Below are 27,085 nucleotides of genomic sequence, written 5' to 3'. Positions count from 1 at the left end.
CGAGGCGGGGCGGCTCCTGGGCCTAGGAGCGGTGGAAGCAGTACCAGGGGATTTCAGAGGCAAGGGGTACTACTCCCACTATTTCCTTATCCCGAAGGCCAAAGCGGGGCTCAGGCTCATCTTGGGCCTGCAAGGCCTGAACGAGTACATGGTGAAGCTCAAGTTCTGCATGGTCTCCCTGGCTTCAATCATCCCCTCGGATCCCGGGGACTGGTATGCCACCCTTGATCTGCAGGAGGCGTACTTCCACATTCATATATTTGAAGGGCACAGCTGCTTCCTCCATTTCACAGTGGCGCAGGAACACTACCAATTTACGGTCCTCCCATTTGGCCTGTCCACTGCCCCTAGGGTATTCACGAAATGTATGTCTGTGGTGGTGGCCTACCTCAGGCGCCGGGGGGTCCAGATCTTCCCCTATCTGGATGACTGGTTGGTCAAGGGCAGCTCCCGGTCGAAGGTGCAGCATCACGTGGCACTCCTTCTGTCCACGTGCACCATTTGGGCCTGTTGGTAAACAACACCAACTCCATGTTAGTCCCGGTACAACGCATAGAGTTTATCGGGGTGGTCCTGAACGCCTCGTCGGCCAGAGCCTCCCTCCCACCAGACAGGCTGGAGACCCTGAAGGGGTCATCAAACAGTCACAAGGTTTCCGGTGACAACAGCCAGAGCATGCCTCTAGCTCTTGGGTCACATGCCGGCGTGCACATATGTGGTCCGTCACGCCAGACTCAGGATAAGGCCCCTCCAGCTCTGGTTGGCCTCGGAGTTCTCCCAAGCCAGGGACAGGATGGACAAAGTCCTCACAGTGCACGAGCCAGTGATCACCTCCCTACGGTGGTGGTCCTCCCCGAGAAACATGTTCCAAGGGGTCCTGTTCAGGGGCAGGACCCCGTCACTGGAACTAGAGTCCAGTGCATCGGACCTGGGATGGGGGGCCCATGTGGGGAATGTTTAGACCCAAGCTCTGTGGTCGGCTCAGGATCTGACCCTCCACATAAATGTCAAGGAGCTCAGGGTGGTACGGCTGGCATGCATGGCCTTCTGCTTGCATCTGGAGGGGAGGGTGGTCAGGGTCCTTGGCTGTTGTTCTACATCAACAGCCAAGGTGTGGCCTGATTCTCTGCCCTCTGCCATGAAGCCCTGAGGCTGTGGGACTTTTGTCTAGCCCACGGCATCTGCCTACGGGCCTTCCATCTGTCAGGTGCCCAGAACGTGCGGGCGGATTGCTTGAGCAGGGACTTCTCCTCTTAGCACGAGTGGTCTCTCCACCCAGAGATGGTGCACAGACTTTTCCAAGTGTGGGGAACTCCCCAGGTGGACCTGTTTGCGACTTGGCAGAACTGTCACTGTCCCTGGTTCTGCTCGGGGGGGGGGCGGGGGGGGGCTGGGATGGGGCACCATCTCCGATGCCTTTCTCCTGTCCTGGTCAAGCCAGTTTCTCTATGCCTTTCCCCCATTCCCGCTGATCAGCAAGGTCCTGGAAAAGATAAAGACTGGCATGGCCCAGGCATCATTGGTACGAGACACTCACGGGCCTGGCAGTCGCCCCGCCGTTGCCCTACTGCCTGGACCTGCTCTCACCTCCTCCACCCCAACCTAGCAGCACTCCACCTTATGGCGTGGGTACTCAATGGTTAGTAAGGGAGGAAAGGATGTGCTCGGAAGGGGTTCAGCGTGTCCTTCTAGAAAGCAGGCGGCCCTCCACGTGCTGAGCTTACTTGGCAAAGTGGTCTCAGTTTTCCTGATGAGCGGACGAGCGAGGCATTTCCCCGGTGGCTGCCCCAATCCAGTTTATCCTGGACTACGTCCCCTTCACCTTAGAGCCCACGGCCTGGCGCCCTCGTCAGTCAAGGTGCACCTGGCAGCCATATCGGCCTTCCATCCGCCGGTGGAGGGCCACACGGTATCCTCCCATGCTATGACAGGCCAATTCCTTAAGGAGTTGGATTGCCTCTTCCCATATGTTAGGCCCCCAATCCCGCAGTGGAACCTAAACCTGATGTTGGCCCATCTCACGAGGCCCCCGTTTGAGCCGCTAGCCACGTGCTCCTGGTCGCACCTCTCATGGAAGGTGGCTTTCCTGGTTGCAATCACGTTGGCTAGGCAGGCCTCTCACCCCCGAGCCCCTGTAAATGGTGTTTCATAAAGAAAAAGTCCAGCATTTTCATAAAGAAAAAGTCCACCCTTCATTTCTCCCGAAGGTGGCCTCTGCCTATCACATGGGTCAGGATATTTTTTCTGTTAGTCCTCTGCCCCAAGCCCCCATGCGTCCAGTGAGGAGCGCCGCCTCCACACGCTGGATGTGAGATGGGCTCTGGCTTTTTACCTGGAGTGGACTAAGCAGTCCGGAAAGTCCTCGCAACTGTTCATCGCCTCGGCCAAGCGCATGAAAAGTAAGCTGATCTCCACTCAGCGGCTCTCCAACTGGATCACCTCATGCATCTGTACCTGTTATGATCTGGCGGGAATACCTCCACCACCAATTGTGAAGGCTCACTTGACTAGGGCGCAGGCCTTGTCAGCTGCCTTTTTGGCCCGTGTCCCCATTCAGGACGTTTGTAGAGCTGCCACGTGGTCTTCAGTTCACACATTCACCTCACATTATGCGATTGTCTCTCAGGCCAGGGAGGACGCTGGGTTTGGCAGGGCCGTGCTCCGTCCCGAGTGTCTGTGAACTCCTACCCACCTCCAACAGATACATCTTGGAATCACCTATTGTGGAATACACATGAGCAATCACTTGAAGAAGAAAAGACAGTTACCTTTTCCATAACTGGTGTTGTTCGAGATGTGTTGCTCATGTCTATTCCACATCCCTCCCTCCTTCACCTCTGTCGGAGTTGTCTGGCAAGAAGGAACTAAGGGTGGGGGGAGCACTCAGCGCCCCTTATATCACCCCATGGAGGCGCCACTCTAGGGGTCACTAGCACGCTCCCGTATGGGTACTGCTAGGGGAAAAACTTCCGGCACCGGTGCATGTGGTGAGCACGCACACCTGTTGTGAAATAGACACGAGCAACAATCTCGAAGAACACCAGTTATGGGAAAGGTAACTGTCTTTTCATCAAATTTATCTGAATATGCTAATAGAAAGAAAGGACAGCATTCCCCCTCCACACACATCCAAATAGCAAACTAACCACACACAAAAACGTAGCCCAAGTAGAGCTTCCTATAATCCAAAGAGCCAGCGACTCCTTTGGGTCCACTGGGGCCACTTCAATTAATGTGGAAGGCATTCATATACTTCCAGGTTGGTTTCAGTGCAGCATCACAAGACAGATACAAATCAAGAACCAGAATATTACTTATTAAATCCCACAGTCTCGCTGTGTGTCTTTTGTTTATTCAGCCTTTTCCTATCAGACTTTTTCCACCTTGTGGTCATTTTTATTTTCTAAGTGACCAATGTTTAGTAAATTTCTGATGTCTCATTCTGTTGAAGGTGGAATTATTTTTCCCCCGTATATGTGTTCATGATAGAAGAGCCTGAGAATCTCCGAGGGCAAAGGTGCCTACTAAAATCAAATGCTTTCCTGCACTGAATCTTATCACCTTGAACAGGATCCCCAGGCTCATGCTGAAGTAGGCAAAAATATTTGATTGGTTAGTATGCCCAGATGATAAGACATGGTGAGCACCTAAGCGCCCATTTTAAGCCAGTGTGGGGAGGGTTCAGAAATTCTACAGATCGACACACTTGGCTGTAGTAAAAGGCGGGTCACTTCCATCATTTGTAGAGAAGGATTTTAATGCTCTGCGCAAAAGGTACTTACCTTGCTCTGCCAGCCTCTTTAACCATTGATCTACTATTGTTCTTTAAACATGAAACATGCAGCATTTCCAGGAGAAGGTGGAATTACTGGAACAAGAAGCAGCGAATGAGAGACAGCAGCTAGTAGAGACTCACATGGCCAGAGTGGAAGCCATGCTAAATGACCGTCGCCGCATTGCTCTGGAGAACTATATCACAGCTCTGCAAGCTGTCCCTCCCAGAGTAAGTAGAATACCATAAACTTAACCTGCTATGTAGAAATCACATCAGATATCCTAGAGAGAGGAACACACCAAAGTACAATTCCCCTCTATAAAGGCACAGAATAACATTTTCTTTTCCCTCACGAGAGAGTCACTAAGGATGTTGCCCAAAATTTTCAAACCTGGGTTCCTAAAGTTATGCTCCTTAATCTGTATTTAGGCACCTGATACTAAAAGTTACCTGAGCTTCAGAAGTTAAAAGCACCTACAAATCCCAACAAAGTAATAGTTAAGTGCTACAGTGTGGTGTGCAAACAATAAAACATAAGATGCCCTTTCCATCTCAAAGTTTTGTGATTTTTGTGTGCTTAAATATTGGGATGCTGGGGGATAGAGCTCTTGTGTGAGGGTTGTTGGGCATTTGACTTCAGCTCCAGAACAGAATCTTAAATATAGTAGATGTGCTAAATGTTGTTGTTTTTAATTGTGATATAAACAGCAGTTTCTAGATGTGGATTGGATGAAATTTTTAATGAATCCATATGTGTAATGACTAAATTTAGTCCAAAAATAATAGGTCTGTATTTCCCAGAGAATAATGAGCCCAGAGTTTGTGGAAAACAGTCAATCATTTTCTATTTTACTGACACTTATTAGGTGGAAAAACCCTTAGGGCACTGACAAGATTTTAAGTCAATGTACAGATTCAGCAACACTGGAAAGTAATGCAAGTGATAAATTTGGAGATGCATCCAAAGCATTGGTTAATCTGCCAGAGCAGAAAAAAAGACAGTCGAAAATACATGGCTACTGAGATTTTGAAACAAATATTCCTATCACCACCACACATTCGTATGGTTAAAAGTCTGAACAGTTCTCTGTGCTAGAATGTTGGTCATGATGACCAGGAGTTGGGCTTATGTAAGAGGTTTAACCTCTCTTACTTGTCAGAATAGACTGTGTCAGTGAACCTCCCCCTGATGTCACTTGAGTAGGATGGTTTCCTTTATGGAAAAAAATCTGCTTTGCAGAGAAAAATTCCCCTTTGGAAGGAAAACTGCTTGTCAGCTGGATAGTGTGAGAGACTGTCACTACTTAACCACAGTGGCAGGAAAGATTTAAAAGCTGGGCTTCCACGTTCCAAGATTGTGCAGTGTGCGACGCAAGGCAAAAAACAAAAATTCCTACAAACAAGTCTTTCAGATAGATGATTAATGTGCAACAGCATTGTAGCTATAACAATAAATATTTTTAAAATGAGGAAGACTGGGTTACAGGTGAAATCACAAATTCTCAAAATCACGGATTTGAAGATGCTAGGGTTTGGGGTGTTTTGGTTGGTTGGTTTTGTTTTTAATTAAGCAGTTAATATTTCATCATCGGCTTTAACTCAGCCCCTCTATTCTAAAATCCTGGTATGCTTGTTTATCCTGCAGATAAGGTTGTAGAACCCTATTACTCAGCATTTAAAGGAAACTGAAATCTTCCCAGTTACATATATAAATGATGATAATGCAGTCTTTTGTAGGCTCCAACAACTTGAGCTCACCTTTTTACCCTGTATCAATTAAAAGGGGAATCTCAGGCCTCTCCTGTGAAGGCTTGTAGTGTATATCCTGTATATTCAGGGTGAACGTGGAAAAGCTTGATCCCTGGTGTTTCGGAGCATGGGATCTCTGATTAATTTTGACAGGATGGAAAGACATGCAGTCTGTGGTGTGGTAGTGGATGGTACAGGGTCTTGTGCAATCGTATGTTAAGAGTAAGATGTGACAAGTTGTGGCCTCTGACTCGTACTATAAGGATAGTGAAGAGTGTGGTCTCCAGCCCTTAATTAGTGGGTAGGTTAGCAATTTATAGATCAACGCACGGTTTCCTTTGGGATAATGCAGTCAGTAGCTCATAGCTGAAAATTACATGGGGGTAGTGCTTGAGATGAATCTAATCATAGCTTTTCTACTGATTTACTGCATGGTCTTGGGCAGATCACTTAACATCACTGAGTTTAAGTTTTCCCCTCAGTAAAATGTGGATAGCATATCTGCCTTACAAGAGGATTGTGAGGAATAAATAAACTTCTAAAGTATTGGAGAGCCTCCAGTGAAAGGAGTACAAAGGAGTAAATATTTTAGTCTAGGTTTGGGGAGCAAAGTAACTGATGTGTAGATTTGGGGTTAGCTCCATGTCAAAAAGAGCTTAATCTTTGGACTGTGTTGAGTAATGTGGATTTACACATCACTCCATGGAAATGAGGATTTAATGGCATCTTAAAGTGACCCTGAACTAGTCACAGCAAAAATCCCACAGTACAAAAATTGATCTGTTGCCTCCTGGAGATGTTACCATACAGAGCCCCACCATGATCAAATGGAGGCTGTTGGGGATGAACAGCAGCTCTGAGGTTTTTAATAGTTCACCTGCCAGTTTTGTTAATGATGCTATACTTACTCCACCTTTTTTTTTCTCATTTTCATTACATTCTGTTGCCAGTATCAACCCAGATGTGTGGTTCACAAAGTGCAGCAAACAAATTTTGAATGCAGTAGCAGGGCCTGTTTTGTTTTGTTTTGTTGGACAGTGGCTGAGAGCTGAGGGATAGTTATGGGTGAACAGTCTATCAGATGAATTTGGGCATGTGACTGTTTGGATGATCTTCTGACTCATGAACAGCAATACCATCAGAATCCAAATATCAGTCCCCTCGCACTCCCAGCTAGAGCTGTGCATACATCTCTGGACTCAACCTCATCTCTGACCTTGGGAAACAGCTGGCTGGAATGACAATGAGACAGGATGAACTCCTGGGGGGTTTTGTCACTAGCAAACTGAAAGGAGCTTGGGCCTGAGGGAATCAAACCTTCTATGTTTACTGCTAAACAATCCTTCCTGAGAGGGAATTCCCGTCCAATAACATCTTCCAATGATAAGTTAAGCACTGTGCTATTTTGTTAATATACTCACTACAGGAATAAAGTGTAAACATTCCTAGCAGCTTAATAAGTTCGTTTTCCAAGTGAAGTAGCCAGATTCTCTGAGAGAAGGTATGGGAGAGCATTTGTGTTTAAATTGGAAAACAAATGGCTGTGTTTCATTGCAGTTCCTCCGCAGAAGAATGTGCATCCGTGGTGCACAGGCTAAGGGGTGAGCCTTTTGTGAATGCTTACTGTTAAGATACTGGCAGCACATCACTGCCTTGAGAGAGAAGCATGTTCGGATTTGTAATAAACCTGTTTTGAGCTTTTTCTTTGCAGGGTAATGTTCTTTAGACCTGTGCCACGTCTTTCTCAGATGGATGAGAGGGTCACAAGCATTACATGTTGTTGATTTTGCTTTTATATAATATAAAAACACTTTCTGCCACAAAAAGGCTTTCAAGGAGAAGATAATCTAGCGAGATGGGGCAGTGAACTGGGACTCAAGCAGATCTGGGTTCAGCTCCTGGCTCTTCCCAGTCTTCCTAGTGACCCTTGGAAAGTCAATCTCGCTGTGCCTCAGTCCCCCTTATGAAAGCTACTCTCATACCTCACAGCAATGCCATTAATAATGGCGGGGTGCTGTGATTCTACAGATAAACACCTAGTGAGGTGTTAGACATTCCCAGCACAAAGCTGAATAGGGAAAAGAGTGACAACACCCAGACTGGGGCAGGGCCGCCCAGAGGATGCCGGGGGCCTGGGGTCTTCGGCGGCGGGGTCAGGGCCGGCTCCAGGCACCAGCATTCCAAGCTGGTGCTTGGGGCGGCATTCTGCAAGGGGCGGCAGTCCCTGTTGTTTTGCCCCCAAGTAGCGCGTCGAATTGCCGCCGCGGGCGGCGGGGCCAGTCCGTGCGCCTTTAGGGCGGCAGGCGCATTTCCGCGGTGGCGGCAGTTCGGCGGCAGCTTCTATATTTAGCTGTCCTCGGCGGCTTCAGCTAAACATAGAAGCTGCCGCCAAATTGCCGCCGCCGCGAAAACGCGCCTGCCGCCCTAAGGGCACATGGACTGCCCTCGCCGCCCGCGGCGGCAATTCGGCGCGCTGCTTGGGGCGGCGAAAACTGTAGAGCCGGCCCTGGGCGGGGGGGCCCCGCTTCGGCGGTAATTCGGCGGCGGGGGGTCCTTCCACTCCAGGATCCGCTGCTGAAGTGCCCCGAAGACCCGCGGTGGGGACCCCCTGCCGCCGAATTACCGCCAAAGCGGGACCCGCCGCCAAAGTGCAGCCGGGTCTTTGACGGTAATTCGGCGGCGGGGCACTTTGGCGGCGGGTCCCAGAACGGAAGGGCCCCCTGCTGCCGAATTACTGCCGAAGACCCTGCTGCACTTCGGCGGTGGGTCCCGCTTCGGCGGTAAGGACCCCCCCGCCGGCGAAGACCGGGAGCGGAAGAAGCTCCGGGGGTCCGGGCCCCGCGAGAGTTTTCCGGGGCCCCCGGAGTGAGTGAAGGGCCCGAAAAACTCTCATGGGGGCCCCTGCGGGACATGGGGCAAATTGCCCCACTTGCCCCCCCCCCCCCCGGGCGGCCCTGGACTGGGGTGGGACGTGGAGGGGGGAATAAGGTTAAAATTAAAACAAAAGCCGTGAAGAAGGTAGTAAAAAGATTGTAAAACAGGAGAGAACAGTTTTGGGTGCTGTCAGCCAAGAACAGTACAATTTTACATGCACACGTGTACACCCAGACACACGTTTTCCAGGCTATTGTCTTTTTTGGCCCGGGGCACCCTCGCTGGTTTTGGCATCTTGCACATCAGTGCTGAGGAACTGGAATTCAGTTATGATTTTGTTTTGTGCAGGACAGATTGGTATAACTGCAATATTTTTGAAGTAAATGTACACCACAGTACAATCCCAGCTACATAGACGTTCTGCATGGTGACCCAGCATTCAGGAAAACAGAGAAAGTACAAAATGGAGTCTCATAGCTCAAGGCCTATTTAAGTACAAAACTAAGCAGAAAATTGAGAAAGAGTGTGCAATTGAAAGCAACATCATGCAAGCTGTCCAAAACCTCAGAGCTGAGCCTCCCCTCCGATTCTTTGTGCAGCCGAGCTGCTTCTGTACTTTGTTGCCTTTGGAAATGGAATGCAGCTGTTCAGTCTCCAATGTCAAAATATTGCACTGGTTTGCACTGCTCAATAGCATTACTGCAGACAGGAGGATTAATGGCAGGTGGTGTTAATATGTAACTACAGTTAGATAATCAGTAGTTTTGTTCTTCATTTTGCAAATAAAAAAAAGAGGAGAATACATAGTCATAGTTCTCTCTGAGTAGGTTAGCTCAAATATTTGTTCACGTTTTATTTTTCACGTGTACATCGAATTTAATTGGCTTCCCCTCCTATTCTCCCTCTCCCTCGCGTGCTCCCCCTCCCCATTTGATCTTCATAGTTACCTTTGGCTTCCTATGTTACAAACTTTTTTTCCCCTCAAGTTCACAGTGGTGTATAAGAAAGGAAATATAAGGAAAAAGTTCAGAGGCTCATTTTCCCACTGCCTTGTACACTGTGCGCAGAGGGTTTAAAATGCTACCGTCCTGATTTGAAAACGCTAGGCACAAGCGTAAATCACAGCCCATGGGATAAGGCCCTGAATGTCTAGCTGAATTTCAGTTGCCATGTTGTTTTTGTTCAGCTACTTTAAGAAGACGATAGTTTGTGCTTTTAGGGCAACACGGCTCACTTGCAGAAGGTGGTAGTGCCCTCTGCACAATGGGGTAGAGTTTTGGCCATCACGGTGGGAGAGAAGGGCATGTGAAGAGGCCTCTTAAGGGGCCTCTGCTCCCTGAGCACTGCAGGTCTTTCCTGAACCCAGTTAGGCTGCTGTGGGAGGTGCAATTGGGGGGTGGACCAAAGGGGGGGGAGGGTATTTTATGTCAGCAGTTGCACTGATCAAATGCTCAAAATACCTGGAGTTCGGAAAGAGGGGCAGCAGCCACTATTCCAGCCCATAGACCCACTCACCTAAACCCACAGCTGTGGAGTTTTTTGCACAAAGCCCAATTATGGGATTTGTGCCAGGAGTGGGTTTCAGCTTTTCGTTTAAACTGGGTCAAACTTTGAGAAATCAGCATTTTCAGCATTTTCCCAGCTGCTGTTGAAAATGCTTTTGTGTGGATAAAAACAGACTCCCTTGCTTCCTAGATGGTTTGCCTGATCACGTAGTGTAGTCATAATCCTCGGTTTGCCAGCAGTAGAAGATGGGTTTTCTAGGAGCAAACTACTGATGAAACAAAATGGAGGCAAACCTAGCCATGTGGTAGGTTTTACATAACTTTGTCAGGTCCCATTTTATCTAAAACCCAGTTTTCAGAGGGAACTTTTTCTAATAAATGTTTCTGGCTTTGCTCCATCTCAATATCAAGTAAGAGCAAAATTTGCAGGTGTTTTTAATTTTGTAAAACCTAGTGAGTTAAGGTTTCGAAAAGCAAAACCACAATTTGGCCAAATCTTGGTCCCATTTTATCCTTCTCTCCAAAAGTCAAGGGAGGTGTAAAGCTGGGAAGATTGGATATAAATTGTGGTATTTTGCCCATGTGTAGCGTAAATTACAATTTATTGCGGGGGGCTAGCAAAAGTTGCAGATAGAAACCTCATTAAAACCATATGAAAGGAAACTAAATCCAGGTTTTAGTTATATCTGAAATGTTATTTCAGTGTGAAAGTGTCTTTAAATATTTGTAGCTCACCCTTCAGTGGAGTCTTTCTTCAATGCTCCCATGATAATCCGCTTTTTCTGCACCAGACCAGTCCCATTAACTTTACAGTCATCTGATAAAATCCAGTAAGTTAATCATCCTTATGGGCTAATAAAAAGAAGTAATTGTTGGGCATGCCTCTTGTTTTCAAGTGTGCAAAAAGTTTTTGATCAAAATGATGAGGCTGCTCAAAATTTCACATGGAAGTTTCCCTAGAAGCTGTTTTTCAAATACACAGAATTGCTTTAATTGGGTTTTTGTTGTTGCTGTTTTTCAGTGGTCAGTATTCTGTGCTAGCGAAATGGGAGTCAGCTTGTTGTCTGTATCAATATAGACTAAATTTGATAAACTTCCATTTTCCATAAACGCAGTGAAATTGTTGTTTCAAAACACATTACACACGAGTCGCTGAGATTGAAATGGTGGTTCAATAGCATAGGAAGATAATAGGTTTAAGGGTTGTATAATATTTCTCACCTGCTTGCAACTGTTGTATCAGAGCTCAAATTTCTGATAATGTCTGGTTTCTGGGTCAGGAAAGAGACCAGTGGGACACTTTTCATTGTAATTGCCTCTTGAAAAGAAAATATAAGAGTTTTTATGTGCTAACTTGGTGGGTATAAATAAAGCCAGACTTCCACCAGTTAATCATTTCCACAGACTCCAGTATAGAGGAATCCTTTGGGTACTAAAGCTGAAAGTTGGAATAAATGAGAAAATAAAGGGGGGGGAGTAAACCTCAGGATATACATTAATAGAATTCCCTTTATAGACAAATGACAAGGAACTGTCAACATTGACTAGCATAAAATCAAACTAAGGCCTTCTTGGTATGGCAAAGATTAGTAGAAAATGGAGATAAAGAACTTTTTCTATTTAGGATGTTATAGGAACAGTTTCTGTTAGCCTACACTTTGCAGCCTTCTGTTTGCTTCATGAAAGTATTTCATAAATGAATGCCTAGAACTCACTATTATGGGGGTGAGTGTTCTCTCATAATACCTTACATTTATAAAGCTGTTTCATCAAGAAGGGTCTCAAAATACTTTTTTGACCTTGGATGTAAAGATCACTTCTCCCACCATTGAAATGCAGCCATTTCTGGAGTGAAAATTCAGCAGCTATTGTGCATTAGGAGGATATCAAGAAAAACTTGAACAAATAAAATTACAGGAGGGATTTAGACAGACCGATTCTAATGACCTGAGTTTGGAATTTGTCCAAGACATTAGAGTTAACACTTCACTCTTGGAAGTGGAAGTGGAAAAAGTTGTCTGTGAATATTCATGGATTGTTTATGGTCATGAAACATTTATTTTGCCTCTCATCCAAATGATGGCACTGGCAGTAGCACATCTCCCACAACTCCAACGTAAGGCATAGATTCAGTACTACTATAACTAAGAGGAACAGATGCCATCTGCCAAGTTGTCATCAGAGTTTCCTGCTTCATCTGGACTTTCATTGTGTCTCTCAATTTCTAAACTGTTATGGAAATTTTAAGACTTTGGGATTAAGCACACTCCAGTCAGGAAATTACAGTGTCACGGTCATATTTGCAACTTTAACTCTGTCCTTTGTATACATTTTCAAAGTCTGTAACAAGACTGTTTCCCAAATAATAGAGTATAGACACAAATTCAGTATCTTGTAATAACATGTATGCAGGATGAGCTGAATGGAAGACATTCACAAACCAACTATGAAAACTACAGATAACCATCATTACACAGCATGCTCCACACTAAGTCTGCAGTAATAGACTAACAGTTAAAATTGACTGGCCTGTGGTAAATTTGCAGCTATATTACATTGTAGTTAACTGTCTCATCATCTGAATTGGACCAAGAAAGACTGAGGCTGAGTTGATGGAAAGATATATAGTATTTGGGTGCTAACAGAATAAGCTTTTTAAAAAGAACTTATTTTAGAACTTACCAGAGAGAAAACTTGTCTGTAAAAGTATTTGCTAGGCCATTCTGGCAATTAATTTAAGTATAAAAGATTATAAATACGATTGTAGAAAATAATGCAGTATATACCAGTATTCTATATTACTGGAGAAATAATATGTGATCATGTAATTAGGCTGTATTATACGGAATACACAGAAGGGGACTAAGTTTTGTTTGTTTTTTAAAAGGCAGGTGTTTGAATCTGCTGAAAGGTTAGGAATGTTAAATTAAATTCCATAGAAGATGGGTTACTGGGTAGGATGCAGGTGAAGGAATCAAGAGTGCTTGATGAGCGCAAGTTCTCATACCACTCCACAATTTATTACATAGATAACCTCAGTCTGTTTGTGTCTGCACACATATGCACACTGTTCTTCTTAACATATAGATAATGTGAGCATGCCCTTGCTCTTAAGAAATTTAGTCTCCGTGCCAAACAATCAGGATTTTGCAGTGTTCTGAAATCAGCATTACACGATATTCTTAATGAAATAAGATGTGTTCAAAATGTTGAGGAATTCGGGATGCTGCTGCTTAGGAGGTAATTTAATTTCTTGTTACTGGATTAATAAGAGTAGCCGAAAGGGCCAGTCACGATAAATGTGTGTGTGTGAATGAGAAAAGTCAATTTGCAAAATACAGTTTGCTTTCTGATAAAGTTAAGTGAGATAATAAAAAAGATTTTGTCAATTCTCGCTGGACTGTAATGAAAATTATTCTATAGGGCTCAGACAGCCCCCACTTAACTGCCTTATGTAGCTTATTATCTGTTTGGCATACAGTCCTGCAGCTGTTTGTTTATTATTATTAATAGTAGTAGTAGTAGTATAGCTACAAACGTATAAAAAGAAAAAACATTCTTAAAAATAGGGAGCAGAATTTTCAATTGATAAGTACCATACCCAGTAATTTTTCAATAATTATCAACCCTGCAGATTAAATATCAAATATAAGACACACAGGGCTGACTCAGTGGTCTAGAGGTAGTGCATTCTTAAGCAGAGGGGATCAGAGTTCAGACCTTAAGATTTAAATGATCAGATAATAGCAATGTTTTCATTTATGCTTTAATTTGAAGGTCCCTTCCCCACCTGCCCCTCACCTGTAGGAATCTATGCCCTAAAATTACAATAATCCGTCCAGCTGTAGGAACTGGTCCTGCATCCCTTCAAAGTGGGTAATTCTCAGTGAAGAGAATGGGAGTTCTGGATGTGATAGGATTGCAAGGATTTGGCCCAGGCTGCAGACTTAGTTTTTGTGGGGTGGACACAAGATCACTTTAATCCCTTCTTAAAACTCAACTCTGCCAGGATGCCTACAAGACGCTATCTGCTGAGAACAGCTAGGCAGGAAGTGAGCCATACCTAATGTTCATTTTGCTAAGGCATGCTCCTTTCCCTGTCATCTCATTCTCTACCTCCTCAGCATCCCCTTGTTTGCTGCATCCACCTAGATTATAAACTCTTTGGGGTAGGTGCTGTCTTTTACTATATCTTTGCCCAGTTCCTAGCACAATGAGGTCCTGATGTCAGTCAGGGCCTCTAGTTACTATTGTAATACAAATAACATTAAACTGATCTTTAGAGTAGTTAGATAATCAAGGGGCAAGTACCACCACTTCATTATTGTATATGCATATCTCCAGCACCAGCAATTACCAATTTATTATATTCTTTTTCCATTATCATCCTTGAAAAACAATTTTATTTTTCCACGACCGAAATTGTGTTTATAAAACATAGAGGTTATTTGTGGTCCCAGCCACACCCAAACAGGCAGAGCTGCTACTGTGCTTTCATTGCTCCTTACTAAATTTAACAGCTTTGTCTAGAATTGAGTTTAAGTTTCTGGCATCAGACTGGGGAGGAGAGGGAGTACTGACCTCTTCCAGAAAAGGCATGAGTATGATCATTTTTTCTTGGACAACTGAAGACTCTGGAAAAGCAGAACCAATAGACAGTATCTCATTTGTTTTGTTGAGCCCAAAGTAGAAATGACCTCACATATCTCCATTTAGCCATGGAAGCTTGTCGGTTATTTGCTCAGCTATGCACATGGAGTTAGTAGCAGTGACAGACATATAACCCAGATCTCCTGACTCAGTCCCCTCTAATAACTACTGGACATCAGGCAAGCCTGAATGGTTTATTACATGTGCCCAGGGTGCCTCTGCATTGCCCTACCCTTTGTTCTCCCTCTTCCAGTCCCTTTTACAGAGATTCCACACACTTGCTGATCCAGCCACCACCGTGATTGGGGCCTGGGTTTATTCAGACAATAACTCAAAAGTAAAACTCAAAGTTCCAAAAATCTGTCCCCAAAGCATGGCTCTTACCTCACAGCCGTGGGGAGCGAAAGGGGTCCTTCATAAAGTTCTTTCTTTTGAGTTAATAGGGGTGACCCGCTTTGTAGTTCAGCTTGCAAATGTCTTGCTCAGAGCTAACACCAATGTAGACTTCCTAGAGTCAGCTCCCACAAACAGCTGCTTCTCCTCTCTTGTAGGGAACCATCTGCTTGAGGCTCCCTCCCCGCACCTGGTGTCTCTGTTTGTTTAGCTCATGTAACAAGCCTGATCCTGCCTTCAAATCTCCTGCAGGCAGCTCCCTCACTCCATCTCGCCCCCTTTGCTCTCTCACACGTACCTGTGGGGATGAATGTTGTGGCAGCAGTCAAGAAATCCTGTTTTATAGATACATGTAATCCAGCTCTTCCAGTGAGCTCCATTCACAAGCTCCTAGCTATTGGCAAATGAACTTTATGAATCAGTGTGAGGCAACAGAATGTTTCACAACATCAAAAACTCTCCTTAGCTTTAAGTCACGCTTCTTCAGAGTCCTGATTTCCTAACCTTCATTGTGTGGGTCAGTATAGTTAAAAACAAACCTGCAGACTTGTTTGAGCACATGCAGAATATCTAGTGCTTTTTTTTTTCCTCCGTTGGAAAGAAACTAAGGTGTCACTACTGTACAAAAACCTGTACATTTAATAGTTCATTTGATGTCTTGTGCTTTTAATTAAGTTTCATGTGCAAACATCCAAGAGTCACTTCTTGGCAAATGGTGCTCTAGTCTCTCATGATTTATCTGTTGTATCTTCCCGTTAGTAGTAAGTTTTGGGCTTTTCTCAATTTTTTCAATAATTACACTTAAAGTATGTTGCCATGTTATGCAGATGGGGCTAGCAGAATAAGTGGTCCTTAAGAGGAATTTATTATTGCTACAGCAATAAGACCTCTCTTAGTATAGTTGTCCCAGATAATGTAAATCTTCCTGGGTCTGACCATCACAGTAGATGAAAACATGTTGAGGGAAAACAAGAAATGTGTCCCATGGCATTAAACATGAAACTTAAATGGAGACTCTCTTCAAGAAATAGAAATTAATCTGTTTGTCTTCTCTACTCTAACCTATTTTTATTTTTTAATATTTCTTGAGGCAAAGAGGACTGAAATGTCAACAAAGATCATTTCACTTCCTTTCTTTGAAGTTCCACCATTGTTTTAAGACCTCCTGTGCTTCCTTTCTTCTCTAGGCTCTGTTTCTGTAATCCTTTGACAGTTATTGTTTCAGTTCACGTTGTCCTTACTGCAGCACTCATAAGGTTATTTACTTTTAGGGACTTGGTCCATAGCAGGAGTCTGCTGGCAGTTTCATTCCAAGACTCTGTACCACTAATGAATTTCAGTCCTAAAGCCAATAAAGCTTTTTATTTTACTTTGGAAACAATGTTGCATTTTTTTTATTTCTAGGCTAGAAATTTCCTTAGAAGAGATTTTCTTTTTTCTTTTCTTTCCTTTTTTAAAGATTTTTGAAAACTAAAGAGATCCTTAACTCTTGGAACACTGTACATCAGTGTACACATCCTGATTAAATTTCAGCAGGCTTTATCCCTATAAATGAGCACCTATCCCAGTCTTCTTCACACCTTCTGAACCCATTCTCGATTCACTCCAACCCTACTCCTCCAGGGTGGAGGTGGGAAAATGGGAACCTAGAGGTAGGGAAGGGAAAGTGGGGACCCAGGAGGGGAGGGATCTGGGTTCTGAGGGGGTGAGGATAGAGATGAGGGAACATAGAGCCCTTGGCATGGGAGGGCATTGGGGGAAAGGGGAATGGGAGGGCACACAGAGCCTCTCCCTTGGGGAGGGTCAGTGGTATGGGCACAAATCCCCTTTACATGAGGGACAGAGAGGGAGGAGTTGCATAGAGTCCCTGAAATGGAGGGAGATGGGAGGGTAGCACACAGGGAGCTAGTGAGAGGGAAGTGAAGGAATGCAGAGGAGTCCCTGGTGGGTGCAGTGTGTTTGGCCTAGACAAGCTGTGGAAATGTATGAACTCCTAGTTTCAGGTAGGCCTCAATTAGCATCTTAACTAGGCAGTTCCTGTCATGCAGTTCAGGCTGATTACTTATTGCTGACACCAACAGTAAAACAGTTACTGGGTACATCTACACTGCAGTTAAACACCCCCAGCTGGCCTGTGCCGGCTGACTCAGGCTCGGGTTGTGGGACTGTTTAATTGCAATGCAGTCTTACAGACTGGAGGACAGGCTCTTTGACCCTGCGAAGGGGGAGGGTCCCAGAGCTCAGGCTGCAGTTAAACAGCCCTGCAGCCTGAGCCTCAGTCAGCTGGTGCTGGCCCACTGCTCTTTTTAATTGCAGTGTCAATGTACCCACTGAGAGAAATGTAACAGATGGAATTTAAATCGGGCCAAGCTGGACATTCCCCACGCGCGCTAGTGGTCATATTGATCTGCGGCCATTGCCCAGCTGCATAACCTGCGATATACTGATCAAGTGATTGGATGTTCTTCCCAGGAGTTGCACCTTCTTCAGTGGGCAGGTGTTGCAAGCAGTGACTGTTTTGGTGCTTTGTCTCAGCCTCTGATCTAAGGTATCCCAGTGCTCAGATATGCAGAAAAGTATGTTGAATTCAGAATTTTCTCCTGCTTTTCTTCCATAGCCTCGCCATGTGTTCAATATGCTGAAGAAGTACGTGCGTGCAGAGCAGAAAGACAGACAGCATACCCTCAAACACTTTGAACATGTCCGCATGGTGGATCCAAAGAAAGCTGCCCAAATCAGATCTCAGGTAATAACCAGTAAATAGGGCAAGCAGCGTTTTGAACTATTGCAAATCTACCATCAGCAATTTAAATTATCTTCTGTCTCCTGAATATACACTGTAAACTGTGATACTATCTGTTAAATATTTGACTCCCTCTTTTTTACAATTTTAAATACAATAAAATCTTAAACATTCTGACCAGGATTTCTGTAGTCATTTGTAAGGATACTTCATGGTGCCCATAACTGTAAATCGTGCATTTTGCTTGTGTCTAACACTTTTCAGCTGAGATCACTGTATTTCATGGCACATCGACCGCTGAATGATGTTCAACCCTTGATACATTTGTTTTGGAACAGTTTTCATATTTTTCTTGCAAATTACATAGAACAAAAAAGAAGCCAACAGAGATGTAGTTGACTTTCAAGATGCCAATTAAACTTGTAGACACGGTGGCTGAATTTGAAAATATGTGCTGTAATCTGTAGAATCTGCTTTTTCTTTACTGATACCATGTGATTGGAAACTCTGCCCCAGCTGTGATTCTTGAACTGCTAAGGTCTTGCTAGCAGCCAAATTAAAGACATGTAATTCCATTAATGTCATGGTTAACACAGTAGATACCCTTTAGTTTGAACTCCTATGCCAGATTTGGAAGTTGAGATTTTATTGTTTCAAAATCACAGGAATCTGAAATGTTCACTTCTAACTATCCCCTGAAGGAACCTTAAAAAAATCATCATTTTTTTTTAAACCTTTAATATGACCATTTATCTTAAAATTTGGATTACTTTAAAACTGAGGCTGTGTGCAGATGAAATTTGCAGTATACAGGGAAGTTTGGCAGTTGCTGGACAAGGAAGAATGAGAATTGGCAAATAAGAAATTAGAACAAGGAATGCAGATGTTTTTCTGAATGTACCTGCACTGGTCCCTGTGTTTTCTCAGCACAGCAGAACTGCAATAAGAGCAAATGTGAGTGCTGAGATCTTGGTACTGAGGGATTGTTTCCTCCTCTATATTTTATTGACTTCTAGAACTGGTCAGAAAATTGCGGGGGGGGAAGGTCTGCAGAAAAGTAACTTTTTGGTGAAAAATTAAAAACCAAAATTCTAGTTATGAAAAGCTACCGCAGTGCCTCATAGGAGTTGTAGTTTGGGTGTCTTATGTCCCCACTCTCTTGTATAGGGTGGGCTTCCTTGTCAAATTACATCATCCATAATGCACTATGGTCTAGCCTCTTGGTGGTGGGAGATGGTGCTTCATGGGAGTCCAGTGGCATGATGCATCATGGGAGAGGAAGTCCAGCTGGGAAGCCCAGCTCATAGAAACTGAGGACATGAGGTACCAAAACAGAACTAGAGCTACCACAGTTGCATTTCTGAATTGAATAATTTTTACTTTTGGATTAAATCATTTTGGTTTTTGGAACATTCAGTTTTTCATCAAAAAATCAAAATTTTTCACAGAAAGCAAACACTTTCTGTGAAAATATTTGTGTAGTCAAAAACCCAATTTTCTATCAAAAAGCAGGTTCAGCCAAAAAATTTTGACCACCTTCATTGATACCGTCGTCTCATTCAGTCCTTGTTCACGTGTTTGGTATGGACAAGGATGCTAGGACAAGATGTAAGCTCAGATGCAGGGACACAAGAAGGGGCCAGACAGCAGAACCATTGCCAGAAAGACTGTTTCTGTGTCTGCTGCCAGAGAGAGCTGAAATGTGCAATGCTGGAGACTTGCAGAATCCACGAGGCATGCCTCAGTGTGTTTATACCTTCTTCCTCTGAAAACTGTCATGCTTTGTAATATATAGATCTGCAGTGATGACTGTAGGTAAAATGCTAATGATTTCCCCTCAAAATGGATCTTCTATTTCGGTAGGTTATGACACACCTACGTGTGATATATGAGCGCATGAACCAGTCTCTTTCCCTTCTCTACAACGTACCAGCGGTTGCTGAGGAGATTCAGGATGAAGTGGGTAAGTTAACTGTTTGGTTTTTTTATAAGAATCATAACGATCTAGAAAGAAATTGGGTCTTAATGTTCAAATAGAAAAAGAGTTAAAATACAGTGCTTCCTTTTGTCTATAGTGAAAATAGCTAGCAAATAAGAGGACAAACCTGTCAATGTTTTAAAACTATAAATGGGGACATTTCGGGGGATGTAAATTATGGACGTATCTTTTATCTTGATGTACTCTGGACTACGCGAAGTTGACATCGCGAACTTTCTAGAGGGACTGAATGGAAAAAGATTATTCATATTTTGCTTGCATAATGGCCTCTCCCTCCTACATTATTTTTTTGAAGTGGCTATCTTTTAATACAGGATTTTAATTCTCACAGAATATATGCAACAATGTCTTCACAATTTTTGTTTGAGTGTATTAATTTACACTTGGCACCCACACACTGTAAAGAAAACAGCTGTTGACTCTTGTCGCCATTAGATTTGGGAAGATAACTGATGGAGATCAAATCATATTTCTTTCTTTTGGATATTTAATTCAATGGGATAAATCTAATTTAGGTGTCTTGAGAAGACTCCAAGCAAAACATTAACTTGCCAAGACTTAAGCATCTTTTCTTTGACTGATCATTATGATGCTTTCAAGCTGGCATATTTCCAGTTAAATTTCAGCAATTCCATGTCACTCGATATGACATGGGAAATTTGAGAATGGCAATGAGTCATACCACTGTAGAGTAGATGACAGTTAAATGGCGTAGAGGAACCATGCATGTAAGTCCTCCATGAGGGTTTTCATTGTGCTAGTTTAAAACTCCTGATTCTTCTTAGAGTGATGGTACCTAATGTATTTCACTGTGGGTTACTCATGTGCACCATGTGCCTGGAGTTGGAGCATTTGAAAGTGTCTGTTGGTCTGCCCATGTATCCTGGCTCCCCACATGCTTCCGTCTGAGGCGATAAAGGGCAGGTTAGACCGACCGCATCTTCAGTTCCTTCTCACCACCACATGGTCCAGGTCAGAACCTTCAGTGTCCTAATTATAACTCTGACACAGTTATAATTGTATAGTTTTATCAGATTTAGTTGTTATTTTAATAGTTTAGAATAGGGTAGAGCTCAGGGGTCTCCCCCTGCCCGAGTACCCCATTCGGGTACTGGACTATGCCCAGAATTCCGGGCTTCAAACTGTGTCTCCTGCCCGTGATCCTTGTCAGTCAGTGACGACCACCAACACTGCCTTTATTGCCTGAGAGAAGTTGACATCGCGACTAGGCGCAGTGTTTGTCAATCTTTCCCCAGCCGCACCCAAGAAGAATGAGCACATGGTTTCCAGAAGTATCTCATGGAGATGGCCATGAGACCACAACTTCACCCAGGCCATGGAACCCCTCTATACATCAGCCTGAATCAGAGAGGAGCGTGCCTCCTACTGCTCTTAAGTCCGACTCCGATATCGGAGGAGCCACTCCCACAGACCCCGCAACAGGGCCTAGTTGGGAAGTTAGGAAGCACACCCATAAGCATGGGACTAAGTCAGTGGTTCCTGTGACGGGTTGGATCACAGAAACCCCCTGGGGAGCTGCCACCTGATGTGCCAAGACTACTTCTACCCCTGCTTTCCCTGCCAGTTTGGGGCCCCAGCACTCCGTCTTGCTGAGCCAGACACACCCGTCTACTCCAGCAAAGACCCAGGGTCTGAATTACTTGCCCCAAAGCTGCAGGTTTACCTGAAAGCAGCTAACAGAAGTGTTCCTGTCTTTAACACTCAGATGCCCAACTCCCAATGGGGTCTAAACCCAAATCAATCTGTTTCACCCTGTATAAAGCTTATGCAGGGTAAATTCATAAATTGTTCGCCCTCTATAACACTGATAGAGAGAGATGCACAGTTGTTTGCTCCCCCAGGTGTTAATACATACTCTGAGTTAATTAATAAGTAAAAGTAATTTTATTAAATACAGAAAGTAGGACTTAAGTGATTTCAAGTAGTAACAGACAGAACAAGGTAAGTTACCAAATAAAATAAAATGCGCAAATCTATGTCTGATCAAACTGAATACAGATAATCTCACCCTCAGAGATGCTTCAGTAAGTTTTTTTTTCCTCAGACCTTCCAGGCCTGGGCACAATTCTTTCCCCTGGTACAGCTCTTGTTCCAGCTCAGGTGGTAGCTAGGGGATTCTTCATGATGGCTCCTCTCCTCTCTTTGTTCCACCCCTTTATATATTTTTTGCATAAGGTGGGAATCCTTTGTCCCTCTCTGGGTTCCCACCCCCTACTTCTTAATGGGAGGAGGTTAAAGATGGATTCTAGTTCGGGTGACATAATCACATGTCACTGCAAGACTTCATGGCCCACTTGCCAGCATACACACATACAGGAAAATTTACAGATAAAACACACCCATCTGCAGACAGTTGTCCTGGTTAATGGGAGTCATCAAGATTCCAAACCACCATTAATGGCCCACACTTTGCATAATTACAATAGGCTCTCAGAATTATATTTCATATTTCTAGTTTCAGATACAAGAGCGGTACATTTATACAAATAGAATAATCACACTCAGTAAATTATAAGCTTTGTAATGATACCTTACAAGAGATCTTTTGCATAAAACATATCCAGTTACATTATATTCACTCATCAGCATATTTTTATAAAACCATATAGACTGCAACGTCACAGTTCCCAAACTTCTTCCACCGCTTGTGCAAGGAAAGCACCTGGTGGGCTGGGCCTGGTTGTTTACCTGCCGAATCTGCAGATTCGGCCGATCGCGGCTCCCAGTGGCTGCAGTTCGTTGCTCCAGGCCAATGGGAGCCGCTGGAAGCAGCGGCCAGTATGTCCCTCGGCCCGCGCCGCTTCCAGCAGCTCCCATTGGCCTGGAGCAGTGAACTGCGGCCACTGGGAGCTGTGATCGGCCGAACCTGCAGACGCAGCAGGTAAACAGCCCGGCCCGGCCCACCAGGGACTTTCTCTGCACAAGCGGCAGAACAAGCTTGGGAACCACTGGACTAAGTCTTCCTCCAAGTCCACCTCAAAAAAATTGGATATTCCTTCCACCAACTTGGCCCAAGGGGATGTAATATGTTCTAAGTCTCACAGAAGAAGAGTCTTAAACAGTGGGATCCACTGGTTTCAAGCCAGCAGTGCGTCAGTGCCACTGTCTCCAGTGCCTCATAAAACCCGAGACCCTCCGGCACCAGCAAAGATTTCATTAAGATCCAGATCCATTGCTGCTCCTCAAGATATCTTTGCTCTTTCTTCCCTCATCTCTGGACAAAACTATCATCACCGATGTGTCCCTGCGAGGCAGGGGAGTCCGTGTGGACAACCACATGACACAAGGGACACAGACACCTGGAGAATCCAGGATGCAGATCAGTATTCTGGAACTTAAAGCAATAAGGAAGGCATGCAAGTTCTTTCTTCCACTCATTTTCTCCCTCATGTCCTCATTATGTCCGACAACACCACCACCATTTTCGGCATCAACGAACGGGGCGGAGGCTTGAAATCCACAGCCCTGTGTGCGGAAGTGGTCGATCTCTGGAACTGGTGCATCAGAAATCAGATCACCCTATCCCCAGCCTACTTTCCCGGGATGCAGAATGTGCTTGCAGACTTACTCAGCAGGCACTTTGCAATTGACGAGTGGGAATTTCACGATGGAGTACTACACAACATCTTCACACAATGGGAAACTCCAACCAGAGACTGGTGCATCAGGCCAACAACAAGTGTGCCACATATTGCTCCCGGGAAGCCCTCAGTTACCACTGTCAGGGCAATGCTTTCCTGGTCAGACCAGAACAACTCTGTCTTCCCCCAACTACTGCTCATATCTCAGGTGCTACCTAAATCTGATGAGACAAGGTGACAGTGATCATGATTGTCCCCTTCTGGCCCAGACAGTTCTGGTTCCCCAACCTGCTGTACATATATCCCATCCACCAATTATCATCCCAAATTTTCCCAACCTTCTGACCCAGTGCAGCAGCAGGATCAAGCATCCCAATTCACGACCACTCCACTTCAGAGTGTGGTATTTGGACGGGCATCAGCCCTAGAACAGGCATGTTCCTTGGCAGCACATTCTCTGTAACAGCAGGAAAGAATCCATGAGGCAATGTTACTTGGCTAGGTAGGTAGAAATGCTTTTCCTCTTGGGTACAACAAAAAGCTGTTAGACCAGAAGCTGCAGAGATTTCCCTTATCTTGGACTACATTCTGTCTTTGAAGCCTTTGGGTCTCGCTCTCAGCTCCTTGCAGGTCCACCTTGCGGCGATTAGCATATTCCATTCTCCTGCAGAGGGTTACTCTGTTTTTTCACACTCACTGCTAGATTTTTGGAAAGGTTTTCTAAGAACCTTCCCACCTCTCCAAAACATTACACCTTAATTGGATCTGAATCTGGTACTCTCGGTATTACAAAATCTCCTTTGAGCTGCTGGCAACCTGCTCCATTTCCCTCCTTTCCAGGAAGGTTGCCTTCTTTGTAGCCATCACTTCAGCTAGAAGGGTTGGTGAACTCGGAACTATAATGGCAGACCCACCATTTATGGTGTTTCACAAGGATAAGGTTTCCTTATGCATACACCCAACATTTTTACCAAAGGTGGTCTTGCAATTTCATCTTAACCAATCCATTCACTTACCTGTTTTCTTCCCGAAACTGCACTCGTCTGCAGAAGAATGTAGACTCCATTTCCTTGATGGATTAGCCTTGGCCTTTTATCTTCAGAGAATAAAGACAGTTGGGAAGTCCCCAAGACCCATTTGTTGCAGTAGCAACCATCAGATTCTTTCAGGGAACATGCCATCTCCACCCAGAGATCACCCACAGTAGAGTACTATAGTGACCATCACTCAAAGAAGAAGAGGTTATTCACCTGTAACTGGAGGTTCTTTGAGATGTGTGGTCCCTATCTGTATTCTACTGCCCTTCCCCCTTCCCCTCTGCTTCAGATCTGTCAGATTCACAGGGAGAAGGAACTGGAGAAATAATTGGTGCATGAACCTACTTTATCACTTTGGACAGAAGCACGAGGCGAGTCAGGGTGCATGCGCAGAACAACAGAAACTACTTCCAAATTCTCCAACTCCAGGCATAATTCATGGTGAAATACAGATAGGGACTGCATATTTTGAAGGTCCTCCACTTACAGGGACGCTGAAGTCTGTTGAGCTTATTCCTGATACTTACGAACTCAGGATCCCTCTGATTCTGAGTACAGATCAGCTTAAAACCTGTACTGTGTCAAGTCTGTATTGTGAAGTGATTCATAATTCTTTGTAATTTTCCTAAACCCATGCAAAAAGAATTCTAGGGTATGTAGAGAAGTAAAATATTAATAAAACTGCATGTTGTATCACTAACAGTTCCAAGGCCAGAAAAGACAAAGGTTTCATGAAATATCTTTTGTAAGAAAGAATTGGCTTCGAAAATATGAGTTGATGAAAAAGCTTTATAATATCCAGATCTTACATGCAGTCTATTTGAATAATGAATTTGAAATGAATAGCGCATTTGAAAATAATTCTTCTCTGCAGCTGGAGAATTGGCTTGGGTGCAATGTTCCCTCTAATTTTTCCCAGCCATGTGTGGAATGAATTTTGTTATGTGCACCATATGCAGATGATGTGTGGCAGGGGTGGGGTTCAGAGTGCGGGAGAGGGCTCAGGGATGGGGCAGCGGGTTGGGATGTGGGGTAGTGAGGGCTCAGGGATGGGGATGCGGCTGGGGATGAAGGGTTCAGGATGTGGGAGGGGTGCAGAGGGTTGGGGTGCAGAGGGGTGAGGTCTCTGGCTGGGGGTGTGGGCTCTGGGGTGGGGCTGTGGATGAGGGATTTGGGGTGCAGGCTGCCCCGGGACTGTGGCAGGGAGAGAGGACTCCCCCCAGCCCTCTCTCCCTGCCATGGCAGCTCTGGGGTTGGGGCCTGGGGAGAGGCGCCTCTCCCAGGCCGCAAGAGCTCTGGGTGAGTGCGGCTTTCCCCGGCTGCAGCAGGTCTGGAACTGTGGCCATGGGAGAGGTGCCTCTCCCCGCCGTGGCCCTTGATAGGCTGCTGCATGGCTGTGCAGCCACGCAGCTTAGAGGGAACTTAGCTTGGGTGGTTGACTTTTTTAATTTTAGTTCTCTGCATGATTATGTGCCTACTATTTCCAGAGCTACCGTTTACTGCAGAGCTCCTTATGAACCATTTGTGCCTTGAGGAATTAGCACCCCATCTTTTTTATTAAGAGACCTAGCCCTGTTGAACATAGTTTTTCAATAAATAAAGAAACAAATGCAAGCCTTCCTCAGCCCTTAAGCCTCCTGACTGTGTGCCCAGTAAAGAAGGTTTATCAGTGGAAACCAGGTGTCCTTTTTTCATAAACACATGAGAATATGTATGTAGCAATAAGGTTCAGCAGGGAGCTCTGCCCTTAACCTGGAAATCCCTTAAGATTCTTATATTGAACCAAGAATTCTAGCATAGTTCTGTTGGGAATCCTGTATTGTCCCTGGGATACTGGCAGATGCACAGAGAATCTTCTATTTAGCAGTATGTTTATAGCCCTGCAAATTTGTGGATCAGATGCAGATACAAATTTTTGTATCCCCTGTGACAAAGTTCCTCCTCTACCTTGGTGGGTCCTGTGCTTATTGGCGGATTTGCTCACCTCAGTGATCTTCCCCTCTGGTGGAACCCACAGTCTGGGTCAACTCCTACTGGGTCTGATCAGGAGTTGCGAGGTTTGGGGGTAACCCGGGCCCGCCCTCTAGTCCGGGTTCCAGCCCAGGACCCTGTGGATTGCAGCTGTCTATAGTGCCTCCTGTAACAGCTGCATGACAGCTACAACTCCCTGGGCTACTTCCCCATGGCCTCCTCCAAACACCTTCTTTATCCTCACCACAGGACTTTCCTCCTGGTGTCTGATGATTCCTCAATCCTCCAGCACACCCTCTCAGTCTCAGCTCCTTGTGCCTCTTGCTCCCAGCTCCTCACACGCGCTTCCTCTCCTCTTGCTCCTCCCCGCCTGACTGGAATGAGCTCCTTTTTAAACCCAGGTGCCCTGATTAGCCTGCCTTGATTGGCTGCAGGTGTTCTAATCATGTAGCTATCTCCACTGCCTTCTAGAAAGATCTTAATTGGCCCCAGGTGCCTTGATTAACCTGGAGCAACTGCCATTTGGTTACCACGGTACTAGGGATTTGTTTAGCCTGGGGCTAACATACCTGTTCCTCAGTACTTTACTGTAGCCATCTGGCCTTGCCCCATCACACCACATAGAGCTCTAAGCATGTAGACCCTGGAAGAGACTCTTGCATTGACATAGGGAATCCAGCAGTTTCACTGTGTATCCTGTTTAAACCAGTATTCCTGAAATGGATTGTGGGAAATCAGGAGATTTTGAAGATGCTCACGTTGAAAAACATGGGAATGGAAGGTGATT

The 27,085-nt window shown here is 44.9% G+C and overlaps 1 protein-coding gene across 7 annotated transcripts in view; it reads left to right on the top strand.

The window, feature by feature from the left end:
* Positions 1-27,085, top strand: part of LOC123361996 (amyloid beta precursor protein) — a 322,259-nt gene that overhangs the window by 241,352 nt on the left and 53,822 nt on the right. For all 7 annotated transcript variants that reach the window (XM_045002229.1, XM_045002228.1, XM_045002225.1 and 4 more), the window contains 3 exons: positions 3,845-4,003; positions 17,564-17,692; positions 19,553-19,652. In XM_045002229.1, coding sequence (XP_044858164.1) covers positions 3,845-4,003; positions 17,564-17,692; positions 19,553-19,652 — 388 coding nt within the window. The remainder of the gene's footprint in view (positions 1-3,844; positions 4,004-17,563; positions 17,693-19,552; positions 19,653-27,085) is intronic.

The sequence above is a fragment of the Mauremys mutica genome, chromosome 1, assembly GCF_020497125.1.
Source record: "Mauremys mutica isolate MM-2020 ecotype Southern chromosome 1, ASM2049712v1, whole genome shotgun sequence".
NCBI lineage: Eukaryota > Metazoa > Chordata > Testudines > Geoemydidae > Mauremys > Mauremys mutica.
This window is presented reverse-complemented; position numbering and strand designations above follow the sequence as displayed.